The following is a 19,574-nucleotide window of genomic DNA, read 5'->3' on the forward strand; positions in this document are numbered from 1 at the left end:
TCCGTATCGCACCCTCTACCCATGGCTGCACCTTGCGAATACTTATATTCATATATAACTGTACATACACACACACATCAAACACATATATAAATGTATATGTATATTTTTTTGTTTATTTTTGTTTGCGACGACCTATAGATGAAAAGGTCTCCCGGGTTAATTTTTTGCCCATTTGTCATGATCCGCGCATCGGATTGTCATCGGCTGACGTATTGCTGGCATCCTCCAACAAATACACACACACACTCTCTCTAACACACATGCACGCACACATACACAAAAGTGTGAAAAAATTCTTCTTCCTTTCACTTCGATCAAAGATCTCTTTGGACCTCCTAGTTGTTATAATGTTATGCATTAATAGATCATTTTTTTTCTATACTTAGGCACAAGCTGCACTTATGTACGATGCGGTATTGGTCCTCGTAGAAACCTTCGACAAGCTTTTATGGAAAAAACCAGATATGTTTAAGGCGAATACCAAGAGAACACTTTCAAACGCCAATTCATCTATGTCTGGTATTTCGTCTTCGCAAATCCTTGGTTTGGACTGTAATAGCGGTCGGAGTTCAGGAAATCAATGGGAACACGGTGAAAAAATTTCACGCTTTTTAAGAAAGGTAAAAACCACATGATTACCTATAATTTTGTTTTTAATTTAATAATATTTTGTTTGCAGCATTTTTGAATTAAATGATTAGAGTAATCTATAATATATAGTCGACCTTTATCGTTTCCGTATAACATTTTTGATTATTTGAAATAAAAATCGTCGATTTTATACATCATATTAGTGTAAGATAATAAAATTAATACATATGGTTTCATTCGAATCACCGATCCACAAATAAAATTTGAGCTACACTCTATGTATAAAACACGCCATTAATATTATTTATATATTAATTATTGACCTATAATATATAATTTATGACCTAGGCAGCGAGAACACATAGGATGGTCCCACATTTTTTATATCAGACAAAGATAAGGATTTTATTTCTTATAAATTACTCAATAAATAAGTGGTACCCTAATCGGTGATGTATCAACCTTCGGATTGTTATGTACAAGAAAGAAATAAATCATTGTACCCGAAGGACCATTATAAACTGAGTTTAATATTTGTTAAAATTTCTTCATAATATTTTTTAGGTTTAATTTAAAATTATTATGTCTGTTTTAATCATTTATTCTACTTTTAAAAATGTCCATAAAATAAAATAAAAATATTATTACTAATTAATGATAAATCAATATTTTTTTCAGAATCTAGAAAAAGTCATTGTTATTTTGTAGGAATTCAATGTTCATATCATATGTTTTCTAACGTCTCGTAGGTATCTAGTTATAACAAAATAATACAAATGAAAACAATGCGATGACGTAAAATGGTTAAATTTTTCTGCAGTTATCACGATGTAGCCTAGAAAAGTACTCGGTGTACCGCAATGCGCAGCAGTGTGTACCACCGCTGTCCAGGCAAAACTCAATTACGAAATCGTTCTTCTTCGTTCCTTTCCAATGGCCTATTTTCATGTATTAATCCTATAATATGTATTACCGTATACGAGTATAGTGTAATATGTATATGTATAATATAGAGCTTGTATATGCTACGAAAGGACGGTAAGTGCGTGAAAGGATGGTGGCAGTAGTGACGGTGGTTGGGTTATCCAAAGTGGTATAAATGGGCTTGAATGTCCCGTCGCGTTAATAACGTCCGCGCGACATAATCCCTCCTTTTCCCCTCCCCACAGCTATTTTCCATCACCCCATACACACACACACACACACACCCATTCACCACGCCGTGATGTCTTTTGCCGTATATATATACAAACGTGTTTAATGTACGAGCTCTGAGCACTCGGGGGCGGCTGTGAGCACTGCCACCGTCGTCATTCTTTTTCGGCGGCAGAGAGTTTTTAATTTCACTCGCCTAAGTGAAATTAGTGAGCACCGGCCGTGATTCACCTACCTATATTGCGGGGCGATCCGCCCGGGACGACGCGGTCGCACACGTTCAATCTTCATCGCGACCACCACGTCCCGCATACGGACGACAATGACGGGGGATGAATCGTGTGGCCTGTAGTGGGGGGGCAAGGAGGGGGGCAGGGTGGCAGTCGCAGTAGTCGAGTCTCACGTCACCGCCGCCACCTTGATGCTTGCTGCGTATTCGTCTCTGTCACCTTTTATTATCTCTCCACCCACCCCCGAGCCACGTGTACGGTAAAAAGATTGCACCTAACGCCCCTCTAATAAGAGTAAACGCCATCGCCGTGAGTATATACTACCCTGAAATGTGTATAATGTACACACACACGTAGACATACATATATAAATACATGTATGTATATAATATATATATACACTACATTGTGTAACTTGTTTGCGCCGCGGGCAATAAACGAGACGGTACGATATGTCACGCGGACTCCGAGTGACGTGCTATGCGGCTCTCTACGTATATCATACGTATAATAGTAACTCCTGAATTTGTATTTACACGTCGCTCCCATGTTCCAAAATTACGTAGCTTAGGCGTATAATATGTAAATTGCATTTATGTCGGAATAAATCGAGCGACGTCATTCTATATTTGTATACATTATAATATATTTATGAAATAATAACATAGCTATAAATGCATCGTCAACACTTATCTATAATATATTCTATATTTTTATTAAATTTTATATTACAATAATTTGTTCAAAACTGTATAAAACTAGCATAAAATTCAAAGTGCATATTATACATATCTGCAGCCTACGTCATCGCCAATACGTTTTAATAATTCTTCCACGCGTAAAAAAAAATTATACTGTAAAATTCAAACCATCCAAGGAATGCACTTTTAAATTTCCATAGACAAATTGAGGTGGAATATAAACAATATGATTGTAATGTGTATGAAGGTTGCTGAAATAGCTTAAAATTATATATATTTGAACACAGTATATGTGTATGCCAAACTTATGGGACATTCAATGCAGTTTAGACTCCCTCATATAACAAATTATCAGTCTAACCCAAAGAAACTCTGGTAACATCACTAGTTATAAGTAATACATACTAAAACCTACAACATTTTACCTTTGTACTTTCCAAATTACATCCAAAAATGTATTGTGCCGACACTGTTGACTTATATTGAGGTACGATGGTATACATTTCTTGGTTCTACGCTATTTCTCTTTTAGACCTCAATGTCTCAATAATTTGTATAATCTAGTCTGATTCAGTGCTTTTAAAAGGACGTTAGTAACGGTTCAGTGGTACATATATCTAGTAGTGGATTCAAAGGGGAGTGAGAGGCCTACATTAACTACAACATAGCTGTTATATCATGTAAAATCCACCATAAGTACTTTTTTTTAGTGTAAACTGCTAGGAAAAAAAATCAGGTAATAGTATTTTATACAAAGTATAAAATTAGACTGCGTACGAGTTGATTCCTGGGTACCTGTTTACCTACACCGATACCATTGAGTTGATTCCCGAGTCATTAAGAGGTATATGTACGAATTGATTCCCGGGTCATTATATATTTTTTTCAATATTTAGTCAAATATTTAGCCTAATTAGCGTAATCCAAGAGACACCATGAGAAGGTTGGCTGACAAGTTTCTCAAACATGTTGTTCACTTTAGTTTTTTCATATTTTGAAAATCATTCAATTTTTAGTTATCAATTATTTATTGTATTATATTATAATTTATTATTTATTAAAAAATAATTAGTAGTTAGGTAAAAATATTTAAAATACATAAACACTGTTATCTGGTAATTAGATGACCAGTATAGGTACCGTGACATCATTTCGATCAAACAATTTGTTTTTCTTGGTTTGTTATGGATTTCCTTGTTCCATTGTTCCTGTATTTAATATATGTTTCCGACTACACTTCTAACAGCACGCACATACTTCGTAATGACCCGGAAATCAACTAATACATAAAATAGGTCTCGGGAATCAACTCACTTACTGCGTAAAATTAATACTTATAATATATAATTATTAAAAAAAAAGTCAGCAATAAATATTAAATTAAAATGTATAAACTTGCCATTAGATAAATTATAACGTAATATATTTATGTACACAGTCACATAAATTTCACATATTATTGATGGGTAAGAATAAATTATTTAACTAAGAATATTATTTTTTGAATTAAAATTGTTTATTGTTTTTAGTTTGGTACTAAAAGCATTAAGTTATCAATGAAGCATTAGTATAGGTAATATGTTGATAATTGATAAAAAAAAAATCATGTTTAATATTTTTTTCAACTTTTAAAGAAACATAAAAATATATTTATGGTGAAGAGGTTTATTGCTGGAACTCAGAAAATAAACAACTCCCTTATATATTTATGAATTCTTATTCACTTATTATACGCACAGTATACGGATAAATAATAAAGTATTAATATCAATAAAAATAAAATTAACGACATTATATTATACAATAACGCAAGCGCATATCTTCTCTGAGCGGCAGCGAAGACCGCAAATATGCTTATAATTAACTGTACAGATGGTATACCATTATTGTTATTATAAATAATTACTTAATTTAACATTTTTAAACTGTATATTATTAAAATTAATATAATTATTTTATTGTATTTTATATTTAATTAAATTTCAAAAGATAAATATTTAATTTATTTTAATTTTATTTATACTATGTTTAAATTTTATAAAATTTATAACAAATAAAACGAATAATTATAAGAGTATATAAATCAGTAATAAAATGGCTGACTATCTTTTAATCCAAATATAATAATAACAATTTAAACTAAAATTATAATGTATTATTGCCATTGATTTAAATTAGCTAATTGTTTCAGTCGTTTCACGATTAATCTCAAAATGATTTAAATACCTACTAAAAGGATCTGTTGGTGTATAAGTCATGTGTTCCAATATCTGCCACAGAATTTACGAACTCCATAAACTAATTTGTTAAACTGCTTAATGACTCGTTAAACTAATTAAATATATCAGACAATAGCCCCATACGGAGTATCACTGCTAGTTTAGTTAGATTCATAGTCATTCCTCTTATAAACTATTACTATGTTAAGGTTAATCGTAAATTTATATTTTAAAGTATAATAATACACCTGATGAATTTTCTATGTTTCAAAAAATTGATTTTTATGTTTTTTTTCTCACTATTTTCATGTTGATACAGATCGTTTATTTATACTACGCAAATAAAAGTCTAGTAAACGGAATACTGTTAATTTCCAAGAATCTCGTGCGTAAAATCGTTAAATAAATCAAACCCTTCACCGACATTCTCTATTCTACCCATTTATTCAGACTATAGGCTGGTCACGTTTATTTCAACACTACAAATTTGTTAAATGAATCGAAAACCTCGATTCTTCTCTTCGTATATTTGTTTTTTTTGCAAGCCTATTAATTGAATTTTTAAAAAAAAGAATACTCACGCTTTTTTATTATATCCTCAATGGATTAAATTATAATACAATTTTTCACAAGCAGTTTTTTCATTAATTTATTTTTCAAAAATGTTACAATATAAATATAAGAGATGTATTAATTAATATACAGTATCATATATATAAGAAAATTTTTTTTTTAATTCTCAGGTTGTAATGGAAGGTCTAACCGGACATATAATGTTTAACGACGATGGAAAACGGTATAATTATACATTACACGTTGTACAGATGACAATTGATAGTACTATAACAAAAGTAAGATTTTTTAAAGATATTTAAATATACTTTAATATTTAAGGATAATTGATCTTTATTTATGACAGAAATCATGATTATTATTTGATATCGTATTTTAATTTTTAATTTCACACTGGTAAATGTATTGTATTGTCCTAATAATACTTTTAAAATTGCTCTATAATGAAACATTTGAATTGGTAAAGGATAATTCATTTTTTTATAACAGATTCATTGTTTTTATGCATCCTAACCTATTTTAGACCTTATAGTATCATTATATAAGTATGACGTAAATATTTTAATATGTTATAAAAAATCTAGATCGCAGAATGGTCGGATACAGATGGTTTCAAAACAGTTGTTAGCAAACCAGAAAGGGTTCACACCTCGGGACATTCACACAAAGGTAACGCTACATTGATCGTGGCCACAGTAATGGTGAGTAAACACAAGAAGTATAATTTTTAATATTATAAAAATTTTAAGTAGCACATACAAATTATTACTTATTAGTAAAACTGAAATGTTGAATTCTGTTTTTAACTCTTATTCTAAAACTCAAATCTTGAAATGTTATGTGAACTCGAGAATATGGCTCTGTAATAAGTTAGTAAGAAATCTAAATAAATTTATAAACACTGAAAGTATCCAATGAGAAATAAACTTAAAAAGAATGCTACATTAGTGTTAAAAGTGAAGAAAGAGCATACAGATATTTTAAAAGATAAAATGTCGTAAATCTTTTGAGATAGCGCATTGTTCCGGAGGGTCCCCAAGCTTGGATGAAATACGAGTATCACCGTACTAAAAACTTTGAACATTATCAATTTATGAACATCAAGTGATGAGCGAGAATAAAATATAGAGAGTGTGTGTGTTAGAGATAGACTGATGTTACTAAGCTAGAAGTTGAGACTTAAATTGGTTTTAGACAAACCACCAGTAGTGGTTGATGTATTCTGTACATACGCCATAGTTTCCTTTATGTGTCGTACAATTTACCTTATGATTCATACTTATTGTAAAAAGTTTGACATTTTGCATACGGCAGAGGGAAAATATTTTTAACCTTATTCGTGACGTATTAAACTCTTAACACATTTTTAGTATTATCATGATTTTATTTTGGATTTCTTATTATTTGATTATAACAAAATAAATACTGTTACTACTAAATACTATCTATATATTAATGTAATATTACGAAGAAAAGCTTAATAATGATCATCAATAAAGTATTTTTGATTGTATTGCACAATAGATAAGATATTATGAACATTATTTTTATTTATATTAATAATTAAAAACGATAAGTTATGTATAATGTGTCTTTAATAGTTACATATTACTTATGAAAATTTATTTTATAGATTTAATTAGTTATTTATTATACATTTTACAGGAAGAACCATTTATCATGTTTAAAAAGCCCAAGTATGGAGAATCCTTAGCAGGAAATGACAGATTTGAAGGATATTGTAAGGATCTAACTACATTATTGGCTGATAAAATTGGAGTGAAATGTAAGTAATACTTAAGAAAAACATAATTGTATTGATAGATTTTTGTATTTCTATTATACCCACATAACTTATCATTAATTATTGTAGAAAATTATATATTGAAATACTAAATTTATTTTAGTGAGCAATAATTAAAATAAAACTATAAGTCTATAACTATAAATTGTTTCTTAAGTAGGTATTTTTGTAATTTTAATGTTAAAAAATTATATTGGGATAACAAAAACTACATTCCGTAGGTCTCGTTCGATATAAATATACTAATACAAATTTAATAAATTTTCTTGATTATTGATTTGATTTGGTTCTGAAGTATAATTTTTAAACTTTTTCGTATTTAATATTTGATTGCGTTTTAGGTTATGTATTTTATTCCATAAATATATACGAGGAAAAGCATTGACTTTTATAATTAAAGTCAACAATCATGTAATTAATTTTAAATAGTGAAATTAAAACACTGACATTGTCCATTATTAGGTTATTTCGAATGTTAATAATTAAACATAAAATTAAATATATTATAAATTACGAATACATATAATTTTTAAATATTTTATAAATTATCATAATATGATTGAATAAAAATAAATGTGTGTATTATGTTATATTTCACTGTTTATTTATTAGTTATTGATTTTAAAAACAATCCATTGATGGACAATGTTTGAAATTATTACCTAATTACAATTATATTTATATTATTACAACCAGCTATAACTAAAAAAAAAAAAAAAACAGTTAATTTTTTAATTTAATTATACTTGAATGTTAAGCTGTAAAATAAATTATTATTTAATTGTTTGTATCCTATAGATAATTTTAAACATGGATACCTATAGAACTTAAATGGTTAGTGGGTCAGCTTAGTGAGATTATTTTTTGCTTGTTTGTTTCACGATAAACAGAACTATAAACACTAACGAAACTTTAACTAAACCACATGCATTAATGCGATTAAGAACATAACGCGATGGTGAACGTCATATAAATCAATCTGTTTTTATTGCGATATGCCACGGGTTGAAAACTTAATACTTCATTGTACAGCGATATGTAATAAACGCATCGAAATAACCTTAATATGGAAGGTTAATATTAATATTACGGAGCATGCGTAGAAATTTGTTCGGGGGTGGAGGGAGGGATTGAACACCCCCCCCCCTAGACATGCGCCTGAGTATTAAAGTGTAGTCTGACTGATAAATGATAAGTAATATAATACATACGTTTTTATAATCAATTGAATTTCAAATGTTTGAGTATAATATTATATACACTTTTCTATACCATTTGATCCGGTGTATTATATTTAGCGTAATTTGATCCAGAAACTTAAATAAATTATACCAAAATATTGGGAAAAAATATAAAATTTAAATTACAAAATGTTATATTTATAATTTCTAAAAATCAATCGATAAAAATTGTTAATGTAGGTGTAACTACTTTATTTACTGTACAATTTACATAAGAAGTCGAGTGTACCTCGTTTATTAAGTAGGTCATGATATTGGATGTGTTAAATTTTAATTCAATAATTAATTATTGCATACAAAAAATGAATTTAAGCTGAATCAGTATAACATCATATAAATATACTATAATATTTATTATAGTTATATATTTTATTATATACAAGTAATATGGTAAAATTATAAATAGTTAATAGCATACAATTTAAATGTTTTGAAAATGTGAGTGTGTCTACAATATATAATAATATCTGTAAAAGTTTTTAATACTCATAAAATCTATTTTTAAATAACAAAAAAATAATTATTATTGTTATTCTTTGTTTAAATATTGAATTTAATCTAACAACTACAATTTCTCAGAACTTTTGATTCCAGTATTAATTATTTATGAAAAGTATTGTATTAAATTTTCAAATCTGGCAATACAATTTTAATACTTAATAGATTTTTAACAATAAAATAATGAATTAACTTCATATGCTTATAAAAGATATTTGATCAGTGTATCTTAAATATTTTTAATTGGATATACTAAAAACTTTCGAGGAACTTCGTATTTGCGTTATTTTACATAGGTATAAATAATTTAAACTGTAGATGCCCACAAAAACTATTGATTTAATCACGCTTAAAATTTGAGTTATAATATAAAAACAAAATCGATTTTGTCGAAAACTAGGTATATGCAAAAATGCACGGCTTTTCCTTAATATTTGATTGCTTTCCCAGATTATTTTGAAAAATACTGAGAATTCCTAACATCTATTTCTAAAAAGTACTAACTAAAGGAATTTAATTTTTATCAGAAATGTTTTCAAAGTTGAATATCGATGTGTATATATGTTTAGTGTTTACTCACTAAAATTACACAAATCATTACAGGCATTGTTTTGTTTAGAATTTAAAACATAACGAGAGATGCCCTTTAAATATATCAACTCATTTTCTATTATATATTGGTTTCTTACGTACCTATATCGTTCAGTCTATAGTAAATTCTTTATTATTTTTATTTTGGATAGATATTTTTACTTGCATTTGAATATTTAAATTTTGATTCAGTCAAGCTTTGTTCTGACTTAAAAAAAATTATAAATATTGATACTATACTTCATACTTTACAAGTACTTTACTTGTAAAGTATTATTTGATTACTTAAATGTATGATACCAATCTTAACTAAATTATTGGTTCAAGGCTGTTTACATCTTCACATTACAAATTCAATAAAAAAATCGGATATCTTCGAAATTAACAACCTATCCAAACGCTTCGAAGTAATCCGCATTAGGTGGAAAAAGAGCTACATAACCAGTAAATACATTTTGCGACAATATGGAAAAGTATAAACTTTTCAAAGTTAGAACAAAGTTTAACTGACGCTAAATTTGGTAAGTTGGATGCAGGTGAACATAATCTGTCCATAAGAAAAATAATATAAATAACTCGACAAAAGACGGAACCATGTTTATACTGAGCTAATATACGAAGAAAACATATTTAACTATTTAAATAGCATCTCTCTTAATTATTTCAATTATAAAAGCATTTTTGTAGTATTAATATTTTTTATTGATCGATTTTTAATATAAAGAACGTGTCACAGGTACATGATTACTTAGTTATTATGAGTAATATTTGTATTTTATTGCGTTTTTTGATGCGTTATTCCATCTTTTAATTTTACGACGAAGTTAATAGGCACACTTTTTTTATTAGTAAACCATTTATTTTAAACTAAGTACTTAATAAATCATTTCTAGTTTTTTTTTTTTCAATTTATTTATTCTGATAACTTCTCTTTTAATTATGATTAATAAACGTTTTATGTTGTATTGGTATTCATTTTATTATAGAGCCAATCATTATTTGACATATAATTTTTGAAATGTTCAGATGTTTTAACACCATCTGTTTTTAAAGAGTTAAACTTTTATTTCATCTTACATAAATAGATATATATATTATTTTTTAAATTAAATATTATTGAAAAAAAATTCTTGTGTAAAATAATAAAAGATCAATAATTTTTAAGTTAAAATAATAGATATTTTGTATCATTGGAAATTAATAAGCTATTTATAAAAAACTTTATATTTTAAAATTATTTCTTAATTATTTATTTTTGAATAAAATATTCTAATCAAATTAAAAATTAATCTTTATACTTAAATATTAAATTTAATTATTGTTTTTTTAAGATATATTTCATAATTATTATTTCATGGTTATACGATACAAAATAATAGCTATTGGAATTAACAATATTAAAATAAAAATACTAAAATAGGTCATGAATAATTTAGAAAAAAGTAAGGAATTTGGGATGACTAATATAAATATTTGAAAAGAAAAAAATAATACAGCTGTCATAAAACTATCATATTTCACTGAGATTTTTATATTTAAATATAATATCTTACATATAAATGGAAAAACTTTTAAGAAGCACGTCATACATTCGTGTAAGCATAATATTATATTATTTGAAGATAATAAAACACATTCCAAGAAAAGTTATCCTTATTGTTAAGTAGATAATGATTTAAAGTTTTGATATGATAAATTTGTCCTTTGGGATATCTCAAAAAAGAAAATATTAAATAACGAATTTTAAAATCTAAAATTGTATAATTTTTTGTTTTTGAGATATTTCGTATAATAATCTGTAAGAAATCAAACATTTTTAATTAGGTATTGTTATTGTTTATTTATTTATGTCTAAAATATTGTGCTTTATTAAAATGGTTTACAATTTTTTGATATTGACATTATTTCTTAGTATAGTATATGATATGCATTAATTATTATACGCGAATATACACATTTATATTATGAAATAAATATTTTAAAGTTATTTTAAGTTAAAAAAAAAATATTTATTTGTAAATATCTGGATTCTGTTGGTCTATTCAATGGTACTTATAATAATTAAACAGAAATATGAATTTTCGTTATTATTCATGTGAAATGCATTTAGTAAAGTACCAAAATTTTTTACTTCCTACTAAGTTTTATTGTGCTTTATACTATGTGGCATTGCAGTTCAGATACACAATAATTATATTTTACTTATTTAAGTATATAATTATTTATTATAGTATTAGTATAAATTAGTAATAAATTATATTTGTTGCAGTTTTTGGTATGGATATTTATTCAATATTTATCTGTGTTTATGATCAAATCGTACTATTAGATTCTTAATATGATATTGTGTTGCGTTAACAATTGAATATATAATTACAAATAATTTCATCGATTGAATAATACTTAAAAATACATACCTATTTGTTATTAGTATCATCTAACTCTAACATATGGTCTGTGAACTCTTTTAATTTCTTTTTATAATTTGTGTATTGGCCCCAGTATTCGGAACAAGTGGTCAACACAACATAAGACATGGTTTACAATATTTCAAATAAATCAAATATCTCAGATTGTTTGGTTAAATGTAGAATATCATAAGTCACTATGTGGTATGTACAACGTATATTTTATTTTTGACCTCCTTTTGAGTTATATCTAACAATGTAATTTTGTTTCACTTTTTTTTTTTATCAAAAATCCTATACTGATGATTTAATAATTTATATAATTAATTAATGGATTCCATTTTTTAGTACAGATAGCAATATAACTTAAAAACAAATACCTTTAACTTAAAATGTTTTATAAAGTATCTAAATGTATTCAATTCAAAGAATTTTTGGCTGAACCAAATGACGTGAGATATTGGTTTTCAGATTGAAGTAAAAGAAGATGACTTTTTTAAGGAATGCCTACAAATGAATACTAAAAACCTGTAGACTTGATATATTTTTGGGGATGGTTTTACGTACCAATAGATAGACTAGGAAATCCCTAGAGTTTCGGGGTCAACACAGATGATTACCCTTTAAACCATATGACTATAATATAGTACATATTATAAACATGACCATATCCGGATCATCTGAATAAGAGCGTCACTAATGTTATCCATTAACAACAAACGAGAGTCTACTAAAATGGGCATACAGGTCCCTTTTCTTCCTTGTTAGTAAATATGAAGTATTATGCACCATGCCCGTACAGAAATAAACTATATAACCCTCATGTCAGCGGAATTTATATCAGAAGTGTATAATAAATTTTTCATAAATAATATAATAATACATAATCGTCTCATTCTTTTTAATGAAAATATTAATATGTTAAACAGTTGTATTTACATAATATATTAATGTATTTAACTAATACTTAATTTGAAGTATAGTTTCTTATAGGGATACCATATTTTAAAGTGAAAAACTGTTAAGCTATAAATTAAATAGCGAATAAAATTGATTTTATAAATTGTTCTATATTAATCAAACAATATCAAGTATACGTGGACCATTTAATGAATATCTAATATTTTAAAATTTCAAAATAATATTACATTTTTTCTATTAGGTAATGTTTTATTTTATAATATGTATCTAATCAATTAAATTATCAATATAAAAATTTGTTTAAAATGTACACAGTTCAAAGGTTGCAACATTTTTAGTTATAAAACTTGTAACTATCACACCTATCGGCTATCACTAATTTCATTAATATTCATTGGACTTAAAATAAGTCTTTAAATTATTCTTATTAATAAGGTATACGTATTTAGTTCTGATAATTATATAGTAAGTTCAAAATACATAGATTTGGGAAACAAAAGACACTGATCTGTTTCGTGATCAGTAAGTATGCAGATTGTCGTTGATGGTTGTTTATTACATGTAATGTCGACTTTAAAGTTTGCCACAAAGATTTAAAATTGGTCCTCGCAATTACTCGTTATAGTTATTATCATTGACGAAAAGTATATTAATATCGAAAACTGTTTGAGTTCTAGGTATCTATGAGTATTACTATTGACTTAGAAAATAGTTCTCAATAAATAAATGATAAATCAAGCAATGTTTATAATGTTCATTGTACACCTACGTTTCTTAACTATATATGTATAAATTGTTAACTATTACATTTTGAGTATAGATATAACAGCAATAAATATTTATATTAATATTGCATAATGATTTTAGTGAATAGTATCATAGAAGAGTTATGAAATATAATGACAAGTAATTTATGCATTATTATTAAACGAATTTTTTCAGATGAGTTACGTACCGTCAAAGACCGGAAATATGGAATGGAGAATCATGAAGTTAAAGGTGGTTGGGATGGGATGGTCGGCGAAATAATCAGAAAGGTTTGAACTATGGATTTAATAAAACTTCTACTGAATAGTTAATTTTTAAATATTTTATAAGTATAATCATTAAACGTACGGCTTAAAATTTTTATTTCTTCTTGTTTTTCAATTTAAGAATCTAAAAATTAAAAATCATTGTATGTATTTTCAGGTGACCTATTTAAATTGCCAAATAACATTATTATTTATTACTAATAATATTTTTATTTTTATTTTTATTACGTATAATAAACTATATTATGACATAATATAAAATGAAATCGAAGTGTTTATTATATTTATTTTTAAACGAAACTTAATGATATTAGAAATCAATTATTATTATTAAATAAAAGGTTACTAATATGAATGGTATCGAATGAACTATTCAACTTATACCAATGTGTTTTATTAAAAAATTTAAGCTTTATTGTATAGTTGGTTAATTCATTAATGTTTTAAAATCAATTTTGGTCTTTGTAAGTTTTTTTATTTCTAATAAAATACATGTTGTGATAATTATTTATAATTTATATTATTAAAAATCCAATTCAAAATCATTGTCGCAAAACGAAAGTAGAATATTTTTTAGTCTGGATTTTTGAATTTTTCATGCTCTGATTGTGCTCTGATCTCATATTTTAAACTTCATCAGTTTTATTTTTATTTACTGTAATTGTTCAATTTACATGAATTGAAAAAAAAGAAAAAAATATCTTTATAAGCTATGATTTTGTGATAAATCCAAAAGCTATGGTTTATTTTACCGCCAATTATATATAAGTCTGTAGCCTGGTTTCTTATTTACCTTCACAGAATATTTGAATCATTGATGTAAACATTTTTTAATGCACTCAATGAATATTCCATAATTGTATTAAAGTCAACTGAATATTTTAATATTTAATTAATAAGTCACATATTACTCATGTTACTTAACTTCGGGCTATAGTAAATCCTAAGTAACATAGTGTTACTCAGTTGTATTATTTATAATAATATTATAATAATAATTGAGATGCTTTTTATATATTTTTTATAATAATTGAATAAATTTAATTTGTTAATTAAATATCGCTTTAAATATGAATAATATTTTTCATGTGATTAAATTTGTTTTTTAGGTCTAAACCAAAATAAATAATAACATTGTTTTTTATACATACCTACAAAATTGTAATCTATTAATTATGGTCCAATTATTTTTTATAATATGTATATATTATTTTTAATGTTTATACTTTATATCGATTTTAATTTTTATTAAAACCGTTAGAGACTTTAAATTAAGTATTAAAATATCATTACTTTTGATTTTAAAATGGTAAATACTTATTGTTTTTGTTTATTAATTTAATTATAAATTATAAAACCAATGTATAACCTAACCAAAAACTTCCATGCAATAACTTTTTCTTTCTCAATCTAATTTTTTTGGCAGTCTTTCAATTAAAAAAGGGTGTCTATTTTAAATATCCATAGATAATTTAACTAATTTGATCTGTTTTCAAATAGATTAGACTATTGAATTATTCAATTTTTTTTTTAGGAAAGTTTTCAGGTCTGTAGAAAATATAATAAGTTAATGGAATATTTGTTGTTTAACAAAATAATTATTGGCTATGTGTAATGATTTAGATAATTTATTATTTTTTATTTTAGTTTTAAATGTATGTAATAATGTATGTCTCATTCATCCATTTATTATTATTCAATATTTATTTTGGAAATGTATGATTGTTTAAGAGTACAATGATTATACGCTGGCGTAATTTGTATAAATTTTAAACTCGAAATAAAAAAAATATGAAGTACCTAACTAAAATGTTTTTCATACTTTAAAAAAAATATTTTCAAACAAAATAGAACTAATTCTATATTTTATGCAAGAAATTCTCCTATATTATATTAAAATGTATAAAGAATTCACATTTTATGAAAAACTCAGTTTCCGATTATATATCTTTCAAAAAACATAATCAGAAGATGTTCACGTTTATATAACAGGATTTCAAATTTTAGTTAATATATATTTTTCAATTAAATAAAAAATTTCGAATTTTAAAATGCCTTTTCGAAACAATTTAAATGTTTTTTTTGACTATCATTGTTAGTTGCTTAATTTTATTTTCATTTTATTCAAAAGTAACAAAATAAAATAACTATATAAGCCTTTGACTGACTGTTACATTATTCATTAACCAATAATTTAAATAAAATATATCTTATCTGGTTGTCAGAAGCAAGCTCGAAATCATATTAATAAACATATAAATTATAAATAAATTGATTATATTTGCATTGTGCTCTGCAATTTGAAATATGAACTTTCGTGAATTTGTTTTATTTTGATTTTACTATTCTTTTTTTATTATTATTATAGGAAGTGGACTTAGCCATTGCACCACTCACCATCACTGCAGAACGGGAAAAAGTAGTTGAGTTTAGTAAGCCGTTCATGTCAACGGCCATTAACATTTTGATTAAAAAACCGTCCAAACACAAACCTGGAGCTTTTAGTTTCTTATCGCCACTATCACGGGAGGTGTGGATCAGCATCGGGTTCGCCTATGTAGCTGTCGTGATCGTCATGTACGTTGTGTCGCGGTTTTCGGCACACGCCACTGCTGCGGCTCACGTTAGACCGGTGCACAACAGCTACGGCGGCGGTGGTGGTATTGGCATTGGCAGTGGCGGCGGCGGTTTAGGTCATGAACTACAGCAAACCATACCACCGCCCCCAATGTTTGTTCATAATCCTTTTACGTTGGCCAACAGTATGTGGTTTGCAGTGGCAGCCATCACCCAACAGGCCTGTGATATCGCACCGAGGTAACTGTCTTTGTAAAATAATAACGTAATACTATTATAGTAAATGATTGCCATATTATAAGATTGCTTGCTGAGTAATTAAGTGTTGTTGTATATACATAATATGATAGTATACATCAGCGGTATGCCTAAGGTATTATTGTTACCTTTGGATCTATTGACACGTCACTTTGTTCGAAAATAATACTAAATATGTAGTGTACAAATAATATTAAAAAAAAACATAAAAACAAAATTATAACAAAGATTTCGTGTAAATTGCACAACCATATTTTTTTTTTTATTGATGAGATAGAAGTTATAAGACAAGTATAATGTGGTAATTTTGAAATAACGACTTATCATTTAAGATACTTTTTTATTATTAATAATTTATATGTATATTATAATTTAATCATTATTTATTTATAGATACTATATTATGATATACGAACATAAATTATTGACTATAAAAATACTACAATTCGTACTAAATATTTATAAACATTATATTAGTTTCTGTGAGAAACGATGGAAGTATTGATCTTTTAATGATAGTCATGTTATTTTTATTTGCTAATGTTCCCAAAGTTTAAGTGACCCTTTTAGATTGTAAGTTTTATCTAATTGAAACTTTTGGGAGACCTTTTTTTGTATTCCATTTTTCCCTTTAACGCATAGAAAAACTACAAAAAAATAAATAAATAATAATAATAATAATAACAAATAAATAAATAAAATCAAAATATTTATTATTGAGTTTTTGGGCATTAAATCTAAAAATCGATTTTGTTTATTCCGTTTATCTGTTATAATTTAAAATAAAATAATTATTGAAAGTAAAAATAGGTATACCCTAAGAATAATAAAACGATATACACTATTATGGTTGACAAAATATTAAGACAATTCTAAATGTTTGGAACTAAATAATACATTTTTAAAATTGAATATGTTTATTTGACATTGTACTTATAATAATTGAAAATTAAATAACATTTTAAGTATAATATGTTGTAATTATGAATTTATGATTTCCTAATTTCTGTCGGGGTTATATCCTCCAAAGGGTTATGGTCTTTTGTAATGAAGATCCGTTTCACGTCTGTTATACATTTATAATATAAGTGTTAATAGTGTTGTAATTATTATGATATAATATAGTTATACCTACCATAGTGAGATTAATATTTCCCTGATTTACATAGTTTAAATTTTTGTATGATGGTTTAAAATTTGAGCTCTGTATAATTCGTATTTTTCATAATTTATTAATAGTAAATACTTGTATAGTATTAATCATTCTTATATAATCAATAAATATTCAAAATATTTGATAATTAATTACATTTTTTAGATCTTAAAATTATTCAATAGTTTATTTAGATTATTTATTTTGATTATAAATGCTCATCAATTATATCGAAGATATGATTTATCTTTACAAATTTAGATTGAAAAATCAACGATACTTATATGAACTTTAATACTATATATAATTGATTTAATCAGGAAACAATATTATAAACGATATTTTTCGTTTAGATTTATTTTTTTTATAATTATTTTTAATTTGGACCAGAGTGATGAATGTATTAATTTTTGTATGTATGTTTAATTTGAAACATTTTTCTTTGTATCTGAAAAATGCTAGAAAATGAGTAGAAAAAACTCTTTAATTTTTAATTATGGCAGTAGTTTTCGTTAGGAATCGTATCGAATTTGAGAACAAAAAAAAAATCAAATATTTTTTTGAAAAATTAATTCTATTTTTTTTTTGTAATTCAAATATGATTAATACATATTTAGCTATTTATATATATTTCAAATTTGTTATTATTGTTTTGTTTTCCCATACATATTTATAAATTTTGTTATGTTTGGTTTTAACTTGGTCATTTAAAAATAATTCCTTTTAAATTGTACCACAATTACAAATTTTGACGAAATTGAATATTGAAACGAAGAAAATAATAATTTTTGTTTTTGGACAAAATAAGTTTAATATTTTACTGTAATCATAATAATTATTATAATTTATTATATTTTCCCGTATAACTAATAAAAAAATAAAAATGTAATAAAATGTATTAAAATATTAATTTATTGTAATAAAAATACAGTTTTATAATAGTTATTATATGTTAAGTACTTCTGCTAATTTTTCTGAGTTATTTTTGTTATATTTATTTTCACAATTTAAATTTTCATACTTTTTCAAAAAATATTTACTTACTTTACTACGTTAGGTAATAAGTAGGTAATAATAAGTGTAGATACAAATTATGATGGTATAATAATTATTATTTATTATCATACAATGTTTAATATATTTAGTGGCTGAAGCACATGAGTGAAATTATTATTTCCAGCTGAACTATATTATGTTATAATAACCTAACCTGGAAACAGTGAAAGTATTATAATCTACATTGTATGTGCTCTTATCCTTTAAAACGAATAACATATTTTCAAATATATTTTTAAAGATATTTATTTACAATTCACTTGTTTAAATCCTTAAATCATTATTTTTAAATTCATTTCTTCGTGTTCTAAACTTGAACGTTAGTATTTATTCCATACTAAATTATAATTAGATTATTTGATCTCCTAAACGTTTTTATGACTTTGTGCTTAAAAATACGTAAGTGAAAAGTTTGGAAATGATAAAAATGTTTACAGTTACAAGTATTTTATATTTTAATGTGTAATTAACTTTCACGTTTTGGGGTATAATACTGTAAAACATAACCGTACTTAATAATATCTTAACAGTTATCTGGTACCTACTTTTAAAATTATATTA

The 19,574-nt window shown here is 25.6% G+C and overlaps 1 protein-coding gene across 1 annotated transcript in view; it reads left to right on the forward strand.

Annotated features, from left to right (window-relative positions):
* The window catches only part of LOC132921354 (glutamate receptor 1-like), a 171,836-nt gene that overhangs the window by 129,106 nt on the left and 23,156 nt on the right, over positions 1 to 19,574 (forward strand). Inside the window, exons 8-13 of the mRNA XM_060984342.1 lie at positions 390 to 623; positions 5,643 to 5,750; positions 6,057 to 6,173; positions 7,138 to 7,258; positions 13,878 to 13,972; positions 16,338 to 16,786. Of these exons, the coding sequence (XP_060840325.1) occupies positions 390 to 623; positions 5,643 to 5,750; positions 6,057 to 6,173; positions 7,138 to 7,258; positions 13,878 to 13,972; positions 16,338 to 16,786 (1,124 nt within the window). The remainder of the gene's footprint in view (positions 1 to 389; positions 624 to 5,642; positions 5,751 to 6,056; positions 6,174 to 7,137; positions 7,259 to 13,877; positions 13,973 to 16,337; positions 16,787 to 19,574) is intronic.

This window comes from Rhopalosiphum padi, chromosome 2, assembly GCF_020882245.1.
Source record: "Rhopalosiphum padi isolate XX-2018 chromosome 2, ASM2088224v1, whole genome shotgun sequence".
Taxonomy (NCBI): domain Eukaryota; kingdom Metazoa; phylum Arthropoda; class Insecta; order Hemiptera; family Aphididae; genus Rhopalosiphum; species Rhopalosiphum padi.